At 40.6% G+C, this 26,451-nt stretch overlaps 1 protein-coding gene across 7 annotated transcripts in view; it reads right to left on the minus strand.

Annotated features, from left to right (window-relative positions):
- LOC133108615 (kelch-like protein 29) overlaps positions 1-26,451 on the minus strand; it is a 155,325-nt gene that overhangs the window by 85,758 nt on the left and 43,116 nt on the right. For 6 of the 7 annotated variants that reach the window (XM_061218275.1, XM_061218259.1, XM_061218226.1 and 3 more), the window contains one exon: positions 22,787-23,095. In XM_061218275.1, the coding sequence (XP_061074259.1) occupies positions 22,787-23,053 (267 nt within the window). In that variant the 5' untranslated portion in view covers positions 23,054-23,095. Of the gene's footprint in view, positions 1-22,786; positions 23,096-23,482; positions 23,585-26,451 lie in introns of those variants that run through there. The other variant, XM_061218268.1, reaches the window with a different exon arrangement.

Raw genomic sequence — 26,451 nt, forward strand, 5'->3', positions numbered from 1 at the left:
TTAGTGGCAAACTCTTTTCTCATTAAGAATGACCTTTTTCACCATGGTAAAAGGCTAATTTACCCCTCATTCCAAGAAAATATTTTTAGAACACATCTATAGATTGTATTCATGGCCTATGCAAAAATGAATGCCCTGTGTTATAAACAAAGTGGTTATATAAATGAAAATGACTGCTTGGCCTGCGTTGTCGATTTCCTGCTCTCTCTAAATCTAGTAACAAGATTTATAATCACCGCGCTCGGCTCATTTTTCCTCCACTGTGAAACTTCCAATAATGTCTGCCCCCTTATCTAGCCCAAAATATCAGCTAAACTGGTTAAACTTTATATCAGGCACGCCACAGTATTGCAGATGGGGAAAAAGCAGAGATTATTGAACTGTCAGTTTTGAATCCTTTAAAGGGTCTATTGATTTTCTGCCACAAAAAGAAAGTTATCCTCCTTGGTTCAATCTTTTTTCTTATTTATTTTTATTTTTTTACCTGGCACTAAAGCTATCTTCTTCTAAAACAATCTTCTTGAAAATAACTATAATCATCAATCTGCGGTTTTAATTTTCCCTTAGTTGGAGGCAGTAAAGTTCACTTTATTTCTAGGAAGATTCTGCACAAGGAAGAAAACCCCATCTCATCCAACATGACTATTGGGTTAAAGGGAGACTCCACTTCTAATTTCAACTTTAAAGTGCCTTTCCTTACACTCTAGCACATATTTTTTGAAAGCAAGCACAGAAACTCAATACTTTCAACAATTCTTTCAAGGTGTGACATCAGGGTTTGATGCTGCCTGCCCAAATTCATAAATGATAAATGGACAATTTTACAGTCCCTTAAATAATATCAGTGTTTTTACTATATATTCACCAGTCTTCACAAAAGAACAGAAATCTTACCTCCCCTGCCTCACTGGATGATGTGGATATCGAAGGATATCCAACCTAATGTGAATAGGGGAAGTGAATTTTTATTTTTTCTTGTGATAATTGGCCTCTTAACCATTTTCTCTACAAGACGGTTGCCTCCATGTTGAGATTGCTCCCAACACTGGAAAAGTATTAGAATTGCTAGGATAATTGACAGAAAACTATCAATGGTGAGTTTGGTGAACAATAGTGACGTTTGTCCTATGATTGACAGACCACTGACACAATTAAAGACTATGTCATATTTGAATCATGTAAAGGAAGAATAAAAGCAGAGATTATGCTAAACTTCGACTGAAGAAAGGCTAACATCAACCTCACTGCCCTCAACTTTCCATCAACTGCATTAATTGCCTATTCTCCATGAGAGACAGCAAATTAAAACAAAAGAGCCGGTATAGCTGTATGACAACCACATAGAGCCAATCCATGCATGACTCTCTCCTCGGGGGATGAATGTCGTTTCCCATCCATTCCAACTTTGAAGTGGGAACTCAATTCTCAGTACGAGCAGAGGAAGAGCGAAAGGTTTAGACTTCCATCTTGCCCTTTGTGTTTGAAATAAATGCATAAAACATGAAAGACGGCTCTGAATTTTGCATGAACAAACCACAGCCCCTCCTTGAGTCAAAGTGAACTGACTTCTGACTTATGTTCCAGACTTCTTGGGGTAAAAAAATTCAACCTTTAGGAGGCTTAAATTCAACTTACCGAAAATGGGCAAAACCATTTCACGATACACTATCTATTTCCATATCATGATTTAGCATCCACTGTAACAGTATTACACTGTTATACTATTCCTCTGTTGGAATAATGTTAAATCCTTTGGTGAGGAATATAGCAGATACAGTATTTAGCTACCCAATAACTGCTCTCCGCTACATACTGTACCTTCCTCATTGTATAAAAATGATTGGGAATTTCAACTCCTTGCGTAACACAAGCACAAGCACACGTGCACGTGCACGTACACGTACACGTACATGTACACACGCAGAGACACTTTCTCGTTCTCTCACTATGTGGGAGATACACTGCATCCCAAGGAGCATAAATCCAAGGTGTTACTTCAAGCACACATACGCCAGAAGTTAACCAGGCTTAAAACTGCTACAGTACTTCTACATCTGGATGAAAATGAACACAAACTATAGAGAGAAAAAACAACAATTAAGTAAAACTGTAATTTACATTTTTCAACATTTTCATTCAAAGTGAGTCAGTCGACTCTCTTTGCGGTGGAGGTGTCACAACTTGTGTGCTCTTTGTGGTGTCTGTCTGTCTGTGTTTTTTTTTTGCCCTTTCTTTTTTGCAGTGGCTGGTAGTGGGGGCACAGCAGCTGCCTGATTGGGGATTGACGGCAGCTGGCCTAAGGCTATTAAGTCCTGAAGGGACCAGCAGTGAGGGGACTCTCACTCTTGCCGCAAGCTTTATGCTGCTGTTTTGTGTGGAACTACAGAAATAAATCCTTTGTTTCACTTTCAATCGACATTTCCGGTTGTGTTATGGTTCAGCTGTAAGCAGGTCGTTACACTTGCAACAATACTGGGCCCAAATATTTTTCAGTGAACCGTGGCTTTATTACGCTTGAAGCAGCATGCTATGAATTATTACATTAGCTAGCTGAACAAAGTTTGATGTCGTTTCTTCTGCTCCACAATGCCAAACTAGGGATTTGCATATCTGCGATACATTTTATAGACAGCTTCCAGCATTCAAAACAGATTTCATCTTGTAATATAATAGTTCCCAGAAGGGCCCAAAGGTTTCGAGGCGAGAAGCATCTGCTTCTCAGACACTGTGTCAATCACATGCGCATATTCTACCCTGCAGGGCAGGACTGGACTACCTGTGGTAACGCAGCTATGATCGAAATCCTCATTAGGCTCAAGCCGACATTATGAGGTTAGATCCAGGCGTCAATACTCTGCACGTCTGCGAAAGCCAAACCGCTACACTCCTCCAAAACCCAGAGTGCTCGGTTCACTACAGCCCTGTACTGTCGAACGAAAACCCTGTACACAAGATGGAGCAGATAACTATGGATTAAAGTGTTGGTGGAAATAATGAACGCATTAATATTCACTGTGTCAGCTCCATTTTTCTTCATCAGCCCCTGTCTCAATTTGCCATTTGAAAGAGACGAGAAAAGAACATAATTAAAGAGTCATTAACTCATTATGTCAACTCTAAACTCATTAACAACTCTTTAAGACACATTAGGAAATCCTTTCAAGCAAATGAAAGTTCCCTCTAACCCTACATTGTGTACGGTTTGCACAGTACATTTGATAGTGGCAGTGTGCAGCTAGGCTCCTTATCGATCTTGGTGAGGCATAGTTGGTGACAAGCGAGAGCAAGAATATACTACGATCCCTAGTGCTTTTTGCTAGATCCTGTTGCTTTTTGAGATCCTCGGGCATGAAATATCTACAGTAGCTGAGTGAGAAGTGGCAAATTTAGCAATTTTGCTAGTGATGATGGCACCACAGAGAGAACACGTTTTTTGACAACTGCTCATCACATGCATTATATGTACAACACTAAAATAGAACCGTTTCAATGGTCGTGCTGATAAAATGTAAGCACAGACGTCTACACTCAATGAGAGAGCATTACTGCAGATTCAGGGAACAGGCTAAGAGGGCAGTTAAAAAAAACAATATTCAAGCTAAGAACAGGGCACAATTCAAGGTTATATTCTTAAAGGACGTCCCTTTGCAGTCTAAAAAGAAATTATCCCACCCACTGGTTCTCCGTATATCCAACCAGTATCAAATAGAATTTTGGGCAGTGGGCAAATTATCAGTGGACAAAATTAAAGTTGACCTTCCAAGTCTCTTGTATAAGGGACTGTTCCTATCTGGCAGAAACACTGTATAGTATATAGCTGGAGCAATGAGTAGACCCTACTAGATCTAATTTAGCTAATTTACCTGCAGCCCTAGCTGTCATGGATACAGCATGCAAGAGGCCTTCAAAAGGGGGGGGGGGGGGGGGGTACTGAGTTCCAAACTTATTGATGTCCTGGTCAGTCTCCCAGGTCTGGTCTGCGGCCAGGTTCAAATTCCCACAATACAGGTTGCTGCAGTGACATTTCAGGTGAAAAAAGTTTTCATCTATCACTTAGTAGGAAGTAGTCATGGATTCCCGGCTGTCACCTGAGGGCAAAGACGTACTTAGGAGAAGCACTGACTTCACCACTCAGCTTAGTGAAGAATCGCTGCGCCGCCTTCCACTTAAACGTGAAAACACTGCAAATGATGGCAGTACTGAGTGCTGCCAAAACGGGTACAGAGAGCCACAGTGGAGCTCACCAGGCTAAACCTGCTGTTGGGATTTGATTTGTACACCGGTTGACAGCATTTTGAACCAGCAAAGAAACAATGACTTTTACAGGCGGGGAGGGAAAATGCCACAGATTGTGTCTTTGCGGGATGAAGCCGTTTTGCCATGCTGCAGATACGAATGTGCTCGCAGACCTTTCCTCGTTTGCAAATCAGGACTTTTGCTGCCACGTCTGAATGCTAAAAAAAAAGAGAGTATCTTTTCATTACGCAAGCCACATGCTAGTCGAGCTAGCTATCCTATTATAATGCTGGAACTTTTGGGATTCTCGTGAACACTTTCCGAGCCATTTAATCTTCACTGATTTTCATTCTTCTAATCAAAGAAAATGGCTGACAAACTGCTCACTGTGCATTCAAAAGTTCCTCTTTCTCCCTGAAAGTTTAATTCTGATGGCTGGACATCAGACAGTATTACAAAAAACAGTAGAAATGGCTGTTATAGTAGAGATTCACCTCTCACAAGAGTGTGAATTTATGGTGTTGCATAACAGGTGTAAAGAATGTGAATGCTGTAACTGAAGAGAAGACAAACTCAGTAGCAAACATCTGAATAAACAAGTTCTTCGTCTTGCCATAAAAAAACAGGTCGAAAACTGTTCTGCTGCCCTATTGTACTCTATGTAACACTTGCTTTTAAATTTTGATACTTATAGTGCAGTCCTTAAGTTTTTGGACAGTGGTACAGTTTCTGTTATTTTCCTGCACATTTGATTTGAAATGAAATTAATATGAAGTTACGGTGAAGACTGTCACCTTTAATTTCAGGGCATTTACGTATATCCATATTGGGTAATCGTCTTTTTATACAGTCCCCCATTTTAAGCGACCAAAAGTAATTGGACAGTTGGATTTTCAACTGTTTCTGGTTAGTCAGGTGCACTCAATCACTTCCTTAGTGCAGGTATAAGAAAGCTTTTAGCATCTAGTCTTGATACTAGGCTTTTGATTTGCTGTCTGTCCGTTATTCACATTTGTCAACATGAAAACCAGAGTTGTGCAAATTTTTGCCAAATCCAATTTGCTGGAGTACAGAGCCAAAAGAACAGAAATTGCACTACTGTCCAAATACAGACTGCACTTAAGTATGTTTAAAAGCAAGCATTATTGTACTTTTACTCAAGCAGAACTCAAGTACTCAAGTAACATTTTACCAAGGGTATTTCTACTTTTACTCAAGTACAGGATGTGTGTACTTCGCCAACCCCTGCACATCATACAGCATGCTTTCATGTGAGTTTGGCTTTGAGTACCACAACAGCTTCACCAAGTTATCACGCTTGGACACCAGCAGGAGCCAAGTTCATGGCCTCAAACCCTGCCCTTTCGCTTTACCTTAAAGCAGCTGGACCTCTACAGGAGAATAAGTCGCTAGCAAATAAGGGCATGGTTACACACAGGCATGTTGCTGTATAATCCAGGCATCATGGGAATGTAAACATTTCCATTGCTTCGGGAACAAACTCCGCAGCAGAACACTGCGCTCCGCAAATAAACAAGAGAAGCGAAGTACTGTAAACACCGGGCCCTGGTATCCGCACGGCTGTCTGAGTGATGCGAGGGAGAAGCGCATAACGGGAGCAGGCGTACCGGGCCCTCCAGATTTTTTAAGATGGTGGATGTTTACGGGGTTATGATAAAACGTACACTGACATCATCCGTCTTCTCCCACTGGTTCATGGCCCCATGCTTTTTCATACCCTATCTTCTTATTCCCATACAAGTCTCAAAATCCCACTAAGGAGGAAAGTACTACGCTAGGCCACCACTCAAAATACCACATTTACTTCACTTCAATTCATTTTATGAGAGGTATTTCTCCAGTTCTTCCCTTGTTGGAGATTGGCCACTTTTATTGGTTGCTGTGTACAGCATACTTAAAGCACTTTCACAAAATGTCACTGGTAGCTTCGCCAGCTACATAGAACAATTTGCAGCATACTGGCAGTGCAGCAACAAACAGCCAAGCTGACTGCGGGTATGGGAAGTGGAATCCTGTTCAGAGAAATATATATAAAACAGGCTCTCGGAGAGAGCCAGCCAACACAGAAATCTGCACTTCGGCAAACTCATAAAAGAGAAAGAGAATTTCTCTCCTTGGGATTTTCAAACTAAGGAAATTACACGGACTGTAGAGTGCAAAATAATCAGTGGTTTGTGGGCGAGAGCTTCGGGGGAGTAGACGTTCTTCAGCTGTAGGGTTCCTTGTGCTTCTGGCATGGCAATTGAGATGAACAAGCAGGTGGGCACAGCAGTGACACGCAGAAGAAACCAAATTACAGTATACACTCAGTAAACACTTTATTAGGTGTTTATTAGACAGATTTTTTATATAATATATATATATATATATTTTTTTTTTTACTTATCGGTCTTCTTATTGTTGCTGTAGCCTATCCACTTAGAGCTTTAACACATTGTGTGTTCAGAGATTCTGCATGCCACTGTTGAAAAGTGTAGTTATTTGCTGTCACTTTCCTGTCAGCTTTGGCCAGTCTGGCCCTTCTCCTCTGACCTCTTTCATTAACAACAAGTTTTTGCCCGCAGAACTGCTGCTCACTGGATGTATTTTTTTCGCACCATTCTCTGCAAACTCTGGATACTAGAGTTGTGCGTGAAAATTGCAGGAGATCTATGAGTATTTGTGTCTGAAATACTCAAACCACCCTGTCTGGCAATAATTACAATAATTTCATGGTCGAAATCACTTAGATCACATTTATCCCCCATTTTGACATTATCTCTGAAAAACAGCTGAACCTCTTCACCATGTCTGCATGCTTGTATGCATTTAGTTAAATATTTACATTAACAAGCTTCTGCACAGGCATTTGTAATAAAGTGATCACTGAGTGTATATGTATACAGTAGCTTCACATTTCATTGTTAGGGCAACTTTATACTGCCCCATATGTAACTTCCTGTTGAAAACCTCCTGCTCTACCAACATGTATGCATGCATACTGTACAGGCTGAATTGTGCACACTCAAACATTTGCCATGTCGAGGGCACTTTGAGAAACTCTAGTGCCTACACGACAGTGGAATTCCATCCATTACCCCCTCAGCCTACTTCTCAGCCTCCCTCTCCTATGATGTATTGTGTGTACATAAATGTGCATTTATTTCCCATCAAACTCATGCAAATGCCTAGTATTTTACTTTCAGCATATTTTCATTTCTACTTTTTTCTTTTTTGCTTTGAGTCATTTATACATCAATATTCACAGACCTTTTAATTTGCAATTCAAATGCTGAATCTGAAATGCATACAGACTGGCAGTATATTAAAAAAAAAAAGGAAAAAAAAAAGAAATTCAAGTGTATGGAAACTGCCCTTTCATACGGTCCTCAGGCAAAACAAGTCATTTTGGCTAGTGAGTGCGTGGGTAGGAAGTGTAATGCAGGTAACCTGGTGTAGATTTCAAACGTGTGCCAACAGTGAAATATGAATAATAATGAAAGCATCTCAGTGCCAGACCGCTTCTGGCTAACGAGCTAAGTTTACAATCCCATCATGCTTTTGGGCAGGTACAACCAGCAGAGAAAGTGCCAGGTGGCAAACTAATTACCTTTCAATTTTACCGCTATACAATTTCCATATCGCATTTCCTACCACTTTAGCAGCTGCGGAATGCGAGTGTATTCTGCAGTGAATCGTTAATTGCAAATCCTTTTTAAATGCCACACGAGTGTTTGGAATGTGGGCGTGATCTGGGAGATGTGTCATCTCTCCGTCTTTTCATTTGTCAGAGAGTTGGGCGTGATAGGGGGTCGTGCGAACAGACACCCAGGTGTGCTCCACAAACATAAAGGCCTCTATTCATTCCAGCCATGATGAACCCTCCCCCACCTCATCTTGAAGGGCTGGTTTAAGCAATTTTATATATTTTCCATACATCACAAGCTCCATAGAGAAATTCATGGAGAATACTATATGGAAGAAACAGAAATTAACTACAAGGTCTTCAAATACGCTTAAAGTTCAGGATAGTGTGCTGCAATCAGATTGTGAACAGTGTGTGCAGAGAGTTTAAAATGAACAACCTGTATGTTCACTTGTTTGATGTCTGAACAAGAGTCTGTGGACAGATGAAGGTAATTAGCTGTAAAAGCGTATTTTCATAGACACAGTGCTGGTATCAGATAGAGATTGTTACACAGCGACATCCAGGAAATCCTTCTGCAAGATTCAATCGGCAGAACCGATGTACCCCAGAGGACAAAGTTCCTGCAGTTTTCAACATGCCCATGACACATCTTTCTTTGGGATACAATGCTTGCAGTGTTGGATACAATGTTGGCAGGATACAGTCCTTACGGTGTTTAGTCCAGCGTGTTTGGAGTGGTACTATAATCTCCAGTGTCTGGGAACCAAATCCAAGTGTCCTGCTCCTTAAATATATTATTTCCACCAGCTCAATATTTAGCAGACAAATTAACATACAGTATACTCATGCAAAATCACTCATGCAAATGCACTCATACACGGTATGTACACCACACACATTAGAGGGTAGTTTCTACTCATGTGCACGGACCTATGCACACATTTTGTTCACTACTCGATTGTTTTTATATTCAGTAGAGTGAAACCCACTTATAAGAACAGCATCTGTCCCATTACAATTTTACAACAGATTACACATTATAGAGTAGAGTGTGTTCGAGTGAAAGGAAATGTATTCATAAATAAGCGCAGTTTAAAATGACAAAATACAGTAATTATAGTACTACAGAGTGAAAGAATGTTACTTGAATAAGTTTTTAGGAATAATAATTGAGTACATAAACCACAGTGATCCGGAATCTAAATGTAGGCTTAATGTATCAAAGAAACATGTTGTCCACTCAACTGAGAGAAGAATAATGTATCTAGGAGCTGCTGGGTAGCTCATCCTGCTAAGGCACCGTTAGCGCACAGATGGGCCCCATGGTCTGGTATCCACGCCAGGCTGCACCAACATTAACAGCTTATCAGACATCAATCACCCACACTGGCCAATCAAGGGCCTGCAAGCCCACCTGTTCAGCTGCACACAAAGCAGTTCCCCTCCTACTCACGTCCGTGTGCGCTGTGATACCAAGGTGAGAGCTGATGTCACATGACTCAGGGTAGACTATGCGCCTGTCTGTCCTCTCCAGAATCAATAATGGAGGTACTCAGAGAAGGAGAGTCCAGGCATCATGTGAAAGCCCAGCCATGTGTTTCTTCCACTCATGAACTCATGCCAGCTAATTTAATTATTGGTGTCTACATCCTAGTTGAAGAATTGTGCCAATTAGCAAATCCAGGTGATTGGAACAAAACACGAGTTTTTACTTTCTGAACTTTCCAAACCTCATTCCAAACTGGGAAGAATTAGTAAAAAATTCGACATTTCGACCTCACTCATAAGAATAAATGTCGTGCTGCTAGATTTTTAATTAATTCTAAAAGTATGGTGCCGAAATGCCACTTCTGCCACCAAACCATTGGAAACAAGACAGTTTCACTCACATAAATTCACAGTTTGGAAGAAGTCTCACAGCAATGTTACTCTGTGATACACCTGTCCAGTGTTAGACATTTTCTTCATGTTTTTATACTCGCATCTTTCACTTCTCATCTCTGTCACTTTGCATGATAGTTGTTCTCTGTCTGATAAGTTTGAGTGGAATGTTCAGATCCTTTGTGACTTTATTTTTGTTCATTTTAAGACAGTCATATGATTCAAGCAGACAACATTGTTGTCAGTAGAGAGAACCTTCCTTTCGGCTGCCATGTTGAAAAAACATTTCATGCGATTTAATTTCTTGTTCACCAAAACATTTATTTTTATGCTACAAGATATTGTGTAGGTTGCAGAAGAGGATATACAAATTCAATGTCTTTAATGTGATGTTTAATGCTGTAAATAAAATAAAAAAATAATGCCAATATGTGAAAAATACTGTGCTTTAAAAATGTTTCAATGGAACCGACTAAAATCAAACATTCATTTAGATTGACAAATGGATTTCACAAAAATCAAGGTTCCATAATTATTGGTACACCTGGTTTAGTACTTGGTGCATCCACCTCTGGCAAGGATAACTGCATGGAGTTATAATGCTTGACAAGGTTAAAGAACATATTTGGAGGGATTTTGGACCATTCCTCTATGCAGATCCTTGCGAGATCCTTCATATTCTTGTGTTTGCGCATATTAACTACCCTCAGTTCAGCCGACAGATTTTCGATAGGATTGAGGTCCAGCACCTGAGATGGCCATTGCAGAATATAGAATTTGTTGTCATGGAACCCTTTCGGTGTGGATTTTCAGGTATGCTTTGGGTCGTGCTGGAAAGTCCACCTATAGCCTCAGTCTCAGCCTTGTGATAAAGGCAACCAGATTGTCAGTGATGTTTTGAAGCTGTTTTAATTCCAGAGGCCCAGGGGCACAGGTTAAAATCAACATTATAATGTCGGCAATTTTTCCTGATAATCTGGTTGCCTCTACCACAAAGCTGAGACTTGGCTGTAGGTGTACTTTCCAGCAAGACGATTTCCCAAAGAATACCTAGAAAAATGCACACAAAAATGGTTTAGTGACAGCAAAATCTATGTTCTTCAATGGCAATCTCAGGCACCAGACCTCAATCCAATCTAAAACCTGTGAGCTAAACTAAAGAGTTCAATAATTATGGAACCTTGAATTATGGAATCATGAAATCTATTTTTATTAAATGAATGTTTGATTTTGGTTGGTTCCATTAAAGCACACTTTTTTTCACGTTGGCATTCTTGAGTTCATCACAATGATTATATTGTTTAAGTATTCTTTGTGCATTGCCAGTCAGGGGTGCCAATAATTTTAGAGCCCCCTGTAAGTAATGGCCAGCATTGCTAATTGCTAACTGCAGTGTTGTGGTTGCAGCTTTTTTGAAGTATTGTAGTTATTTATGCAGAGTTGTTTGTCAAGTAAACTTTTTTGTGTGTGTTTTTGAACGATTATTGCAGTCTAGGTTTCCGTTGTTTTGCTAATAAGACGGGCGTGTTTGCAAAGCAGTGACATTTATTACAGCTGATTTAGCAACTAAGTAGAATAGTGCATTCACAGTTTCAAATGAGCTGTTAGCAGTGCTATTTAAGCAGATCCAGGGTGCATCCCAGCAGAAAAGTGTATAATCCTTAACTCCACTACCACCCTCCTCCACTCCGTGCCCTGGAAACTGACCTTTGTGGATGCCTTCCCTCCACTGTCCTATTTTCGAAGTAGACGACCATAAGGGCTGCAATGCCGCCCTCCTCCACTCCGCCGCCGTTGTATACAGCAACGTGTTTCAGCAGAAGCCTTTTCACATTTCTGGGAAACTTCATCATGCTCACGCCCACATACCATGAAAACCAAAATCTGCACTGTCCAGATCCAGAAAGCGGAGATGGCAGGGAACCTGAATTCCCCCAATTATGCAAAATATTTACATTTAGTGCTTTATTAACATTGGCCTTACATTCGCTGGTGTGGAAATATTGTTAGCTAGGTCTCTACTGTCGCTCAACTAACTCAGGTGGATGCACTTATTCTTTATTTGACCTTGACCTTGAATGGGCCTATACAATAAGGTGATTATTGAAGCAGTTTTAGCCTCAGATGTGCAGTTAAGGGTTATACTCTCCTTTATGCTCCCATTAAGACCAACAGGGACATTGTTTTTATTAAGTTTGTTCTGTACATTGCCTGTAATGGTACACAAGTTAGGGTCAGTCTGGTCACCAAAGGTACATTAACATCAAATCTATGGGTATATACCTGCCATCTAATGGTACTGGGGCCTTTGTCGCTGGTGGAAAAATTAAGGGAACATCTAGACTTTGGAAGCAGTTTTTGGACCTGTTCAGGCCAACGGGGAAGGTCACATTTCAAACCATATCATCTTCGCGTTTCCAAGTTTTCAAACTCGTTCAAGCAAACTAAAGAGATTGCACAGCATTCATACTTAATCATTTGCAACCTTCAAGCAGTGTGCCAGCTGGACACCATTTCATGTTTACAAAATGCATACATATAAGTGTTAATTATAGAATGCGAGAACACAAAGTGTCCAGTTAGACACAGCACAGAATTTATAAACCTGCCTCACACTGTAGGGACTGTTCAATTTATGCGTCGAACCAGACACTTTCCCTTGGGTCAATGTGCAAATATTTACATACCCTTTCAGGAACAGTTAAAATGAATGCCCACACTCAACTGCAGTGGCTTGTGGGCAGTCAGCTTTATGGGGTGACAAAAATTCTGTTATTTTTAGGGGGGGGGGGGGGGGGGAAGCAGATGAAATATTTTAAGGATCATTGCTGTTCAAAATATACGACAATTTGAAGAACATTTAGATGACAGGCAACACAGGCAAATTATGTTATCAGGGTAGCCTGCAAACCAGAGGAGGAAGACCTACAGTAGCATGTTGTAGTCTTGTTTGGGTAATGAATAGAAGCTTAAAGTATCAATTTGTTATTTCTATTTTTTATTGATAGACAGTACTTCATCGGAGTTTACCAGACTATTTAAGAGACAGAATACATATTCTACACTTCAAAATTGGGCAGAGGTGAAACAATTATTGGCACAGGAAAACAATGACCCATTGCACAGGAGCAAGGACACATGCTGTCGAACTGCACTGTAAAATGGAGATGACCCAAGAAAAATAATCATATGGATCCCCTTGAGTCTTTCCATTTAATATTTATGGAAATGTCATAACCTGTTTTACATACAAATAGGGTTAATGACCAAATGTAAAGAATTTGTTCAGAACAGAGGTCAGGGACACGGGATTTGTCTCAAATTCGATCAAATTGTTTCATGTTTCAGGCTGCCTTGCGGATCAATCCTTCACCCGCAAATTAGATTATAATCAAAGCCATACACCCTGTTAATATGAAGACAAATTGATTTTACGGGTCATCATTTCTTCATTACAGCACCGTGACTTAATTCATAAATGCAGTGATGTGATCACACACCACATCCAAGCCACAAATTAAAGCCACATCCTTCAATCCAGTTATTTACTTAATGTCAGAGTAAAGAAGGAGTGGGTTTATCAGCTAGCCAACAGAGTCTGTGTAAACATTTCATTAGAAATGCCTCAGCTGGCCAGCAGCCAGTTCATCACCTTCTTCCATAAATATGCTTACTGTACAGTCACAAAATGTCACAGTGTCTCTTTTTTCGACTTTTTGAGAGATGGAATCAATTAAACACTTCAATTTCATGTAACATTCCCTTTTCTCTCACAATTAAATGGTTGTGGTTTGTTTAAATGCCTTTAGAGGAAACTAAAAATGCTTCTTTCCTATTGGGGGGGAAAGCATGCAGGTAAATAGTGAGCACCATAATGTCTGGGACAAAGATACAATGTTTCTTGATTTGGGTCTGTAGTACTCTAAGATTTTTTTTGCAAACAATCAAAGGGTTTGCAAAAAAAGTCTGGCTTTCATAACCAGGCTCCCTCATACCTCACTGACCTTCTCCACCCCCACACTCCCTCCCGCAACCTCTGTTCATCTGATGCCAACCTGCTGTCTCTCCCGTCCAGGACCAAGCTCAGGACATGGGGAGACAGGGCCTTCTCCATCGCTGCCCCCTCCCTCTGGAACTCTCGACCCAAATCTATCTGTGACTCTTCCTCTCTTTCCATTTGTAAAAAAAAATCCCAAAAAACTCACCTTTTTAAAGCTGCTTTTAATGCCTGATTTAATGTCTTTGTTTATTCTTTGATTGTAATTTTCTTTTCTTTTTCTGGTTGTACCATTTAATTGTATTTTAATCATTGTATCACTTTTATGTAAAGCGTATTTGAGTACCTTAAAAAGTGCTCTATAAATAAAATGTATTATTATTCTTATTATTACTATTATTATTATTATTTATTATAAGGGTGGAGACTCAGCTCTTATCAAGCGGTATTTTTATTACTTTTGGTTTCACCATGTAGAAATTACAGAACTTTACAACACCCCCCTCCACTGTTCTTCATTACATCCAGATTATTGCTAACCAAACGGTTCTAGGGTTTTAATTGCCTTTGGACTCCGTTATTGGCATTTTATCAACATCAGGTCCAGAGCTGTGCCAAGGAAAGTCAAGGAAGGCATTTTGTGGGTGAGAAATTAGAAAGGCCAAATAATAGGCTTACCAAAATCAACTGTTTGGAACATCATTAAAATGAAACAGGGCACTGGTGAGCTCAGTAATCGCTGGTAGGCCAAAGAAGACCTTGACAGCTGATGACCAAATAATTCTCACAATAACAAAGCAAAATGACAGATCACAAACACAGGAGACAGGTGCGGTTGTATCAGCGGCTAATGTCCGCAAAAGACTTCATAAACAGATCTACAGAGGTGCCACTGCAAGATACAAAGCATATCTTAGCAAACTAACCTTGGCATTCTGTTTTTGTGGCTAAGGAGCCTGCAAAGTATGGAAAAGGTCTTGTGGACAGATGAGACCAAGAATATCACAGTGTATCACAGTGATTGCAAGAGCAAAGTGTGGAGGGCAAAAGAAACACATATGCAGACTACCACCCACTCATCTGTGAAATATGGTGTGGTGGGGTAAACGCATAGTTTGGATGAATCGAACTGAACATGCATTTTATAAGCTCATAAGATAACTTGGAAACACTTGTGTTGGTATGGAAACACTAAGGCTACTAGGCCCTGAACCAAGCAGGCTGAAGATGGATGCAATACAGGCCTGGCAGAGCATCACCAGAGAAGATACTGAACACCTTGTGATGTCTATAGGTCACAGACTTCAGATATGCACCAAAGATATACACCAAAGTACTAAACATGACTACTTTCATTTACATAATATTATTATGTCCCAAACATTATGGTGTCCTGAAATGGAGGGGGGGGGGGGGGGGGGGGGAGGTTATGTACAGGTGCATAAAAATACCCTTTAAGAAAATGTGCACTTAAGCCCCATTTGAATTGTTTGATTACAAATGTCAAATTGTGGAGCACAGAGCCATATCAAGAAGAAAAATATGTTTGTCAAATTCATCAGAGCCTTTATGCTATTCATGAAGCTGATGAGGGAGGAGAAGCTTAGAGCCATTGAGCCACCGCAATCTCAACCAGTTAGGGCAGAAAACACGCTTACCGTCAACTCTGAAACACATTTGCTTCCCTGCGATGCAAAATCATAATGACTCCTCTTGGATTTATTTGAATTCATACAATGACAAAATTCATTAAATGTACCCAAACGCATCAAATCTGAACATATTGGAAACAGACAGGATGATGCTGTAAAATTCCAAACAAGACGAGACAACAAGACGCTGTAAATTTCCAAAATGTCAAGCAGAAATCAAATTAAGCCATAGTCATACGATTCTAAGATGGGTCAGGCTCTCTCAAAATGTTAATATACCTCACTGCCATTCTAAGGAATTCTTTCATCTCCACTCCCAATATAAAATATAGACGAGTAAATGAAGTGATATGTCAGTACTATCAAATCAAACATCCGTCTACTTCAGTTAACTTCACTCAAACCTCTATCCCGAGGGAACAAATAACAAAAAAAAGCAAGAAAAAAAAAAAAAGCTTGTCTTGTCCTGTCACTCAAACACAACCCCCGATGGGGAGAGTGGGAGTGTGGTTTCTGACTGCCAAGTGAGATACCTTTTTATGTAGAAATTAATGAAATAAAAAGTCAAACAAAAGGCTGTTCAAATCTGGTAGATGTGGTGCTCTCAAGCTGGCTTTCCCGTAGGATGCTCATTACCGGAGCTCTGTGGTGTTCAGTCCTTACCACAAGGCAAAACCTGTCCTCATCAATCCCAATCCCGTGGGGGACAAAGTGGGGAAATGCAATGGGCAGGCCTGGTGGCTATGTAAACCAGCAGTTCTCAACCCGGGTACTGGTGTACATCGGTGAACAAGCTGGTTTTTATTGCAACCGATTCCTTAATGAATTCCTTAATGAAGGTTTTTGAAATAATTCATACATTCACGGGGCAGGTTTTGCTCATTAGCATTTGCTTTGTCTTTGAACTCATTTCATTTTTCATTTCAATAACTAGGTGTATACTTTCATCCGACATCCTTCTCAAGCAATACATGAAATGAAGGCTTTAGTTCTCTGAGAAATGACTGATCTGACCGATTAAAAATCCTCAGCAGAATCGGAAATATTAATTCTTTACATACTGTGACATTAAAATGGCAAACTATCCCTCCTTAGACGTTAAGTGTAATCAATGCAATTTTTTTTAAAAGCATGGGGAAAGTCTAGGGCTGCAATCAGCATGTCATTGTACAGTATAACAAAAACACATACAAGAACACCTAACAGGGTACCAATATACATTTAGATTTTTACTCATTATAAAATAAGCATTCATAATCAAAGCCGTATTGTTTAATAATTTCAGAAAAAGAAATTCACGCTAAGCGGCCGTTTGGTTATAGTTAAATGCAGGTTGATAGCTACGAAACGAGAGCAGTCTATTTAAAACGTTCTCTTTCAATTAACGGTTCCGATTCTTACACTTTTTCACATTACTAATGTTTACTAATATTTTATTCCACAGCAGTACCCTTCATTCCCAATGAATTCATACCGCTGGCATTCTACTGAACTGACAACTTTTTGAATAGACACCTTGGAGTAAAAATGAGTCATCACTTGTTGCAGTATCCGATTGCTTATTCAACAGGGATAAGCAAGGTATTGAGGAGCACTGCATCAGGGACACATATAAAAGAAGTACCCACAGCACACTTGAGAGCTCATCATCAATGAACAACCAACTTTCCGCCAAACAACATGTTTGGACTAATTCATAAAAACCCATCTCTAGAGCCCGACAAAGAATAAACAGCAAAGGCGCAAGTTAAAAAGTGCAATTGAGGTTCCCTATAATTAAAGTTGCTATTCCCTTTAGCAGAGACCACATGGGGACTCTAAAAACGAAGAGGAGCAATTCTTTCTGCGAGACGGCTCAACAGGAATACGTTGCCGATGTTGTCCTCACCCGCAATTCCATACCAACACAGGGCTCAAATCTCAGGTGAGAGATTTAAATTTTAATAATATCCCGTTTTCCATAGAGCTCCCTGCAAACTCAGAGGTAGGCTGTCAGAATTTCAAAACATCATTTTTGCACAGCAGCATAGCTTGAGTTTATTATTCATACCATTTTTCAGTGTACTCCTGTCACTCCATTTATTTTTCCAGCTCCTCATCTCAGAAACACGCTAAGGCTGTAACACTCCCTCAAAGGAGCCACAACTTTCAAAAAGTTATTAGCTTGGGGCACCTGGACTTATTCAAAGAGAATATCATTTATATTTACATTATTTAAAGACTCATTCCAAATATGCCACGTATTGTGTTGAATATTGTCCTCTGCGGATACATTTTAACTAAATTAACCATGACATTTCAGTGGGTACCACGTTTTAAATAGAATTCAGTGAAGAATGGCCGTGAAGTGCCATTTCCACCGCAAAAGGTTAAAAGACATTTACAAGATGGCGGGTGGGAACCATCTCAGCAGGAAGCGGGCAAAAGGCAGGAATACACCCTGGACAGGTTTGTACCTTCAGCAGTATGACCTTTGCTATTTTAAGTACTTTTCTTAATTATTAAGCTCTTGTAGTAAACAGCATGACCTTTGTTAAGCACTATTTAAAACAAATTCTTAACTGAATAAAATGGGCTTAATGTTGTTGTATTTGTTTTCTTTGCCCGTTTTATGTATAATACAACCGATGTGAGTTTTATTTTGACTGCACATGTTCTACATGCACCATTTACACGGATCTTCGAGCTGGAACTCCGCGGTTCAGGCTGTTCTTAATGTTATTCTCCATAATGTTTCTGCTCAGTCTACTCCAAACGCTACTCTGCAGGGTACTCATGAGAGAATGTTCTGGTATCTCAAAGTGCCTTTCTTCAGCACAGGTCACTTTCCTTAGAATAAGGACAGGCTCATTAACAATGATCACAGCTTGAGGGAAATTTCCCAGCAACCCTTAAAAAAGAATACTGATGACTCAGAACTGCTTTGGGAACTTTGGGAGATAAAAAAAAACTTTAAAAAAAAAAACTTTTCATTTGCACACAGACGGATTATTCAACAATACAGTGTGCAAACTTTCCCAGTGCTTTTCAGTATCGTGCCAATTCAGCATCAAACATATTTGCTCAGGTCTGGTTTTTGGGGGGAAAGAAACAGTAAATGTTAACAGATGACTAGTGCTATACCTTCTGTACTGCATGTCAAATATATTTCCACCTTATTTTCATGGACTGATCAAAATGTCAAATTCACATAATGGAACCCTCTGGGCAATACTGCCTTTATCTCTGTGATGAACGGTGACGTGTGTGAAGGAATGTCAAGGCTCAGATTATTTCTGATAAAGACATTGCTGAAGGACAAATTCTTGAAGCAATCTTGGAAAATGTATTCATAACCAGAAACGATAGATTACAGTGCAGTCCATAAGTATTTGGACAGTGGCACAATTTTTCTTTCTTTCTAGTTTTGGCCTCGTACTCCGCAATACTGGATTTGAAACGAAAAGTATGAGGTTAAAGCGCCGACAGCTTTAATTTGCAGGCATTTACATCCATATCAGGTGACCCGTGTAGGAATTACAGCCATTGTTATGCATAGTACCCCCCCCCCCTCCATTTTAGGAGTAGAAAAGTAATGGGATAATTGGCTGCTCAGCTGTTTCTTGGCCAGCCGTCGTTGCATAGTTCATGCACAGGAAAGCAAACAAAGGTTGATAAAGGTTGTTAAAGTTGATCAGGTGTAGCATACAGTACAGTATATATTTTAATTGGAGTGTGTTGCTGTTGTCTCTCAGCATGAGAAGAAAATACAGTGCCAGTGCCAGTAAAGCTGGCCATTGTGAGGCGGACAAATCCGAATAAATCGATCAGAGACTGTCAACATATGTTTGGTACATTGTTAATGGAATGCACCGGCTAGCTCAGCAATAGCAGGTGAACTGGAAGACCACAGCAGACCACTGCAGTGGATAACCAGAACATACTTGTGACAGTTGAAAATCCCTTTTCAACTGTCGAACGGATAAGTGTATATATAATTACAAATATAATTAATAATAAAAAATAAAGGGTGGACTACAACAGCAGGGTTCACCGGAAGATGTGAACCACGGGTAAGGCTCAAGAACAGAACGGCCAGGTTCGAGCTTTCTAAAAAAGCGCATGCAAACTGCAGAGCTCTGGAAAAGTCTTATGGACAGACCAGGTGAGTATTAACCTGTACCAATGTGACGGCAAGAGGAAAGCGTGGAGGAAGGAAGGAGCTGCTCACGATCCAAAGCATACCACCTCATCTGAGACACGGTGGCGGCAGTATTATGGTTTGGGCATGTATGGCTGCCACTGGAACTGGCTCACTTGTCTCTATTGATGATGGGACTACTGATGGCAGTAGCAGGATGGATTCTGAAGTGTACAGACACATCTGCACAGATCCAACGAAATGGCTCTTGCCAAGACAAGACTGAAGAGAGAAAGCCACCAAAACAAACACAGAAATGGAGAGGGCTGCAGTACAGTCATGGCAGACCATTACCAGAGAAGCTACCAGTATCTGGTGACGTCTGTGCGTACCAGACGTCTGGCAGTCGTCGATACTAAACATGATGACTTGACAAATTTGTCCAACTACTTGTGGCCCCTTAAAATGAAGGAACTATGTATAAAAATTGCTGTAATGGCTACATAGATCTTCCAATATAGATGTAAATACCCTCAAATTAAAGCTGACAGTCAGCACTCTGCTGGAGTACAGAGCCAAAACAATTGTCACTGTTCAAATACTTACAGACTGCTCTGTACAAAGACATATATATGCATGTATGCATGTAAAGCATGCATTTATGCATGTACATATGTATCTATATAACAGACTATATGGCTGCTTCTGTCATCTTTTTGCACCCTCATACATAGCCTGTCACTTCCTCTCCTCATTTTTCATATTTCACCCCTCTGTTCGGCTCTCACTTTACTTCCCCGCCTCTGCACTGTCTCCCAGATTCTCTATCCTCCATCACCTCCCTTTCACTCCCTCCTCTTCCCTCCTGCTCTCCTTCTCTTCCCCCACACCCCCCTCCCTCTCTTATGACACAAGCAGAGATGCAGTCATTCCTCAGGGACACAGGTTCGTTGACAGCCCGGCTGTCCTTGGGCCAGTGAGAATAAAATCACATTCACACTACAGGGAATTTAAGGGTCCAAATTGCTTCCAACCAGAAAATCCCCAGATTACAGTCTCAGTGAGAAACCACTGTGGACACGTCTAAAATAGTTGCAAACCAGACAATGCAGGTCCTCCTAAAATTGTTGTTTTTGTTTATGCATAATTTCATGGTGTTGAGAGGATGCTCATTTTTTAAATTTTTTAAAATATTTTTAATTATACTTATAATTAGTTTTTAATTATAAACCAACTTTCTAATATTGACCACGACTGGATACACTGCAGATAGAACTGAACACATGATGCACTTACAGGATTAGAGGATTGCTATTAGAATGTAAAGCAGGAAGTGAAAACATTATAGGACAAACAGGAGCATTATACATTATAGCTCTCCTAAACCGCATACACTCACCGATCACTTTATTAGGAACTTTTTACTTTAGATGACTGTATGAAAAATCACCCAATTGTGTGGCAGCAGTGCAATGCATACAATCATGTAGATACGGGTCAGGGGCTTCAGTGGTCAGATCAACCATCAGAATGGGGAAGAAATGTGATCGAAGTGACTTTGACCGTGGAATGATTGTTGGTGTCAGACAGGGTGGTTTGAGTATCTCAGAAACTGCTGATCTCCAGGCATTTTCATGCACAGTAGTCTCTAGAGTTTGCAAAGAACGGTGCAATAAAAATAAAATAATAAAAATACAGTGAGCCGCAGTTCTGCAGACAGAAACGCCTTGTTAATGAGAGGCGTCAGATGAGAATGGCCAGACTGGTCAAATCTGATAGGATGGTGACAGTAATGCAAAATAACCGCACATTACAACAGAGGTATGCAGAAGAGCATCTCCAAACACAATGCACCATAACTCTAAGTGGATAGGCTCCAGCAGTAGAAATAAAAAAAATAAGTCTAATTAATACCTATTAAAGTGCTCACTGAGTGCATTTCCATGAGTCCAAACCAAAGTACTGTTGAACAGATGGACCTGGTACCTGGAGGCATGCGGGTCTGACCAACATTTTGAGTATGCCTCCATGCATGCTTCAGTGGGGAAAATCCCATTATTCCTTAAAGGAAAATCTTCGAAAACTATTTTTGCAGCTTGCCGGATGGCTCATTCGGCTAAGGCACCACACTATAATCAGATTGATTATAGACCGTAGCAGTTCCAACTGCGACTGGTAGCTAGCTCCACATGGTGACATGCAAGCATATGGGAGGCTTTGCTCTCGAGCGACCCCTGCTGGCCGATAAGGGAATGTTACGCTGTTGGACAGCATGCATTTCAGCGGATGTCCCAGCTCTCCCAAACCAGCAGGGTGATTTGTGAATTGGAACACGGACAATTGGATATTAAAGGTGGTATAAATTTGGTGCATGTAGGTGAAACAGACTGGTCATAATAATTTGTCAATTTTAAAAATTTTTGTCACTATAATGCATGTCATGTATAATGCATTGGCAGTCAGACCAGACATGACTGCCAAATTTTGTGAGTGGTTAAAATGTAGCAAAGGCAGAAGAAAAAAACAATACACCCAATAAGGAGTAGCATAGCCACAAACATTACTATTTCAATTTTTACATGCAACTCAAATAGGTAGACATTTTAGCTACCCAAATATGAACCCAAGAGAGTTTACTCATATTATTTTAATCCATTTGTAGAAATACTCGCATGAACTGTACATTTATTTAAATTTATTACAGCTAGGTATCACTTCAAACACTCGATTGAAATGGAAGGAAGTGGTCACAAAATTATAATAACACTTTCTTACACCGTGTATTCTATGAATGAAATGAAAAGAGAGTCTCTACTGAAGCAAGAATAACACCGATATTGTGAGGAGAGTGCTACCTTGGGAATTTATGCGGACTTCAAACTCTAATATCGTTGGCATGGGAACAGCTTCAGGAAAGTGGACATTTTCGATTGCTTAAAAGAGCTATTTGGAATGCAAAATGATAAAAAAAAAAATAATAATAAATAAAAAAAACTCTACTCAGCCATGAACACACCCTCAATTCAGCAGACAGACATGTTCACAAAGGGACACATTAGAGTATGCATTTCTTACTTCCTAGTGGCCTGTTTACATCTGAATCACAGACTACATGGTGTAATAGACAACCAAAATAATTCCTGTGATCCTAGTAACATGGATTCTACTGACTCCCTGTGAGGAAAACAGTGCTGTTCCTTGCTTCACTCGGATATGTAGGAGCAGACAGGGAAGCAAGTATGGGCGCTTACCATCGAGCTGCAGGTGGTGGAGCCGGGGCCCGCCCGCTTGCAGGCCAGCTCGTTGCCGCTGGTGGCAGCCGTGGCGACAGAGACAGGCGTGGGCAGCAGCGAGGGGATGATGGGAAGGGGGAGGAGCCCGGGCCGGTTGTTGGTGGGCCCCGTGGCAACGCCGCAGGTGTTGGCGGTGCTGCAGGCGGTGTTGGGGACGGCACAACGTTCCCGCCTCTCCCACGTGCCGCGGAAGTCCCTCTCGAAGCGGTTGTGGTGGCGAGACATCTCCAGGGGGCACGCTTCGCCTTAGAGGGATCTGGAGCTGGCCTGAAACAGCAGAGGGAGAGGTGGGTCAGCACCACGTCAAACCACAGCTTGAGCCCATAGTACAGGGAGAATATGTGAGCATCACCATCGTGCATTTAAGGGCCAGCTGAAATCAAAATTTCCAGAATTGACTGTATGCTGTATGTTCGTATGCTTATGAAGTTCTTCACAAACATACAAACGTGTCTTAAAGTATATAAAGTATAATAAAATTCACGTCCTGGAAAACGATTTGGATTTAGATTTTACGTCATTGTGCACCAGTGTGCGTGTATGTTAATCAAATGTCTGTCAATTTTTCGTTCCCCTCCAATCAATATCCTTTCATGCAGCGGCACACATTCTTACTTCCCCTCATCCTGATTTGACATCAGGCAATTGACTCACCCCCCTTCAAAAAGTCCCCCCGAAGATTTGTTTCACTTGCGAATACGACATCGCGCAAGCTCGCACTGCTCTAACTTCCATTACAGCTCATCTTTAACTGGCGGATTCTGGAACTCATAAATAAAAATGTGTTTCAGCACAATCCAAGAAATTCACAGCAAAACTCTCATAGACTTAGGGCTATGGCATACTACAGCTCAATATTGCAAAGAGTACAGTACAGCTACAGTATTGTGCAAAACTCTTAGGTGCTCTAGCTTATTATATACAGTACACTTGGTCTTAGATGTTTATTTGTTTGTTTTCCGCATTAGTTTGCCAGTAGTAAAGAGCAAATTTTAAAGTTAAGCATTAAGACCATTTTTGGTATTTTGTTAAATAAAGTAATGGACCACTTTTCCGATTTAAACTTGATCAAGGCAGTCTGGAATTACCTGGAGAGACAGAAGCAAGCGAGACAGCCAAAGTCTGCAGAAAAACTGTGGCAAGTTCTCCAATATGCTCGGAACAACCTCCCAGCCAATTTTCTTATAAAACTGCAGGACATTGATCGGATTTAGTTTTTAACTGTTTACTGCTCTTTAGAGTAAATTATTAAATATGTGCAAACTCTTCATTTAATTATATATGAAAGCATCTCCACTTCATGGAATTTTTGTTTACACGTGTTTAAGACTTTTGCAATGCACTCTACTTAGGTACAACAACTGCTGCTGAGAGTGAACAGCTGTGCAAATGTTATGCACAGCAATGCAGTCCTATATATCACCTCTTTCTAGAAATTTCTTGCCCCAGTGTGAATGCATGTGAACCTGATAGGCCCGTTCAAGAGTCCTCTTGTGATTGCTCCTTTCTATCTGGAACCTTCATCACAAAGAAATAAAAGACAGACCTTTCATCAGTGCCCTGTGAAATATTTTTCAGAAGGTACTGAAGTCCTTACTTTTTTCTCATTGACGGAGGAGAGACAGGTAACAATTTGATGGACTGCACAACCGAAATTGTTTCAGAGTAGTTTCACAGTTTTACAGTTGCGAAGCTGAACTTCAGAGAGGCGAAGCAGCACGTTTATGAATAGAAGCTGCGTTTTAAGAGGACTGACGCTCTGAAGCTGAGGCATGACTACAGAGCTTCATTTCATTTCAGCAGAGGGAGAAACATTAGCATGAGTGCTGATGAGGCATGTAGAATACCGCAACCGCCGGACACTTACACCCCATGGGGTTTATTGCACACATATGCACACACACGCACATACATGCTTTAAAAGTGAAAGCTAATCTTTGTAAGTAAAGCCTCTACAGAAATTAACATTTGCTTTCTTTTCATTGTATATTCCATTGTCTTCTAGACAACTGCAGAGACAGAGTTCATGTACTGTATCATAAACAGAACAATAGTTGTTTTTTTTGTTTGTTTGTTTTTCTTCCAAACTACAGAAGTCATACAGTAGCAAACTACATACACAGTGTAAGAAAAGAATGCATTTCTTTTTTAATAAATCCCATTTGAGAATATTATTATGAAACCATATTCAACAAAAAAAGAGTAAGTATTGAAATAAGAACCTGGAATGACAGCCATACATGCCTGGGGGAATGTAGAGACAAATTATGCTTTAAATGTTATAGCATATGCATACTACTCCCCCACCCCCCCACCCCCACCTCCGCCCACCTTCACTTAGGCACTCACAGACCAGACACTCACACACACAAAAACACACACTCTTTCTTTGACCCAGGTCAATGTAAAGAAGAAAAAAATATATAATACAGACTCGTATGCACACACTTCAAATTTCAAACACAATGGAACCGTGAGCAAAAAAATAGCTGTGGGCTGTGTTTTTTCCGACTGTTTGGTAATTTATTCGAACGCGGTACACGGTGTACGGCTAATATGTGGAAAGAGATATCTCCATGTTCTTTAATCACCACCATCTCGGAGACGGAGCAGAGGCCCCAGGAACTTTATTTTTAGGCATACTTATAACCTTCGGAAAAAAGAACATAACAGACGCCTTCAGATGGTTGTTTAATCCGTTAAAAAAGAACGTCAGAAATGCAGATCCGAGCACAAACTTAGAGAGATTATTAGTTTCGTCAAAAGAGAAGAAGAAGAAAAGAAGAAAGGGCGACAGGACTGTGTGGATAAAAGGCAAGACAGCAGGTGCTGTCGCCAGATGCTACCTGAAGGTTATCAACCGAGTCTCTACATTACTGCCAATAGCAAACGCATCACCAAATTGCAAACTGCCATTGCCAGTAACAAACAAATCACAACATTTGCAACAAATCTGCACCCAATCGATCACGGTTATGCAGGTGGTAAATACACGTCTGTATCAGACCTGGGTCAAAGAGGTAATCGTTTTGGATTCAAATACTTTTCTACGCTTTACTGAGCTTGTCTGCAGGATTGGAACCCATCTCAAAAACTGCCAACCCCACTTTCTGGTCCTCTTGGTTGGCTCAATTGCACCAGGCAAGATCAATCCAGCGCAGAACAGTATTTGAATCCAGCACACGTATTTGACCCAGGTCTGGTAAATACACACATCTGTATAGTGAAATAAAACCCTGAGGAAACCACAGCTTGTTAGGGGTGTTGATCTCCAACTAAACCAAGGGAAAATGTTTGATTTTATTGTTTGGTTAATAGTGAGCTGTTGATTAAATTTGAGATAAATTGCCCTCCATGTGTTCTATACACACAGCCAAACAGCAGGCGTACCCTCTTGTTTTTGTTAGGCGACATGGGAGATCCCCTACTCAGTGCAATTTTGTTCGCACTGTGAGAGACGGCATTCAGCATTTAGAGCGCCGCATGGTGATCACATCACTGAGACACTGATAAATAAAACAGACACTTTCCGCACGGCCCTCAAGATAAACACAGGCGGTTTGACACGTTAAATACAGGCCTCAAAATGAGCATAAGGAGTTGCACATACCCGTAACCCGCAA

Source organism: Conger conger, chromosome 1 (genome assembly GCF_963514075.1).
Source record: "Conger conger chromosome 1, fConCon1.1, whole genome shotgun sequence".
Taxonomy (NCBI): Eukaryota; Metazoa; Chordata; class Actinopteri; order Anguilliformes; family Congridae; genus Conger; species Conger conger.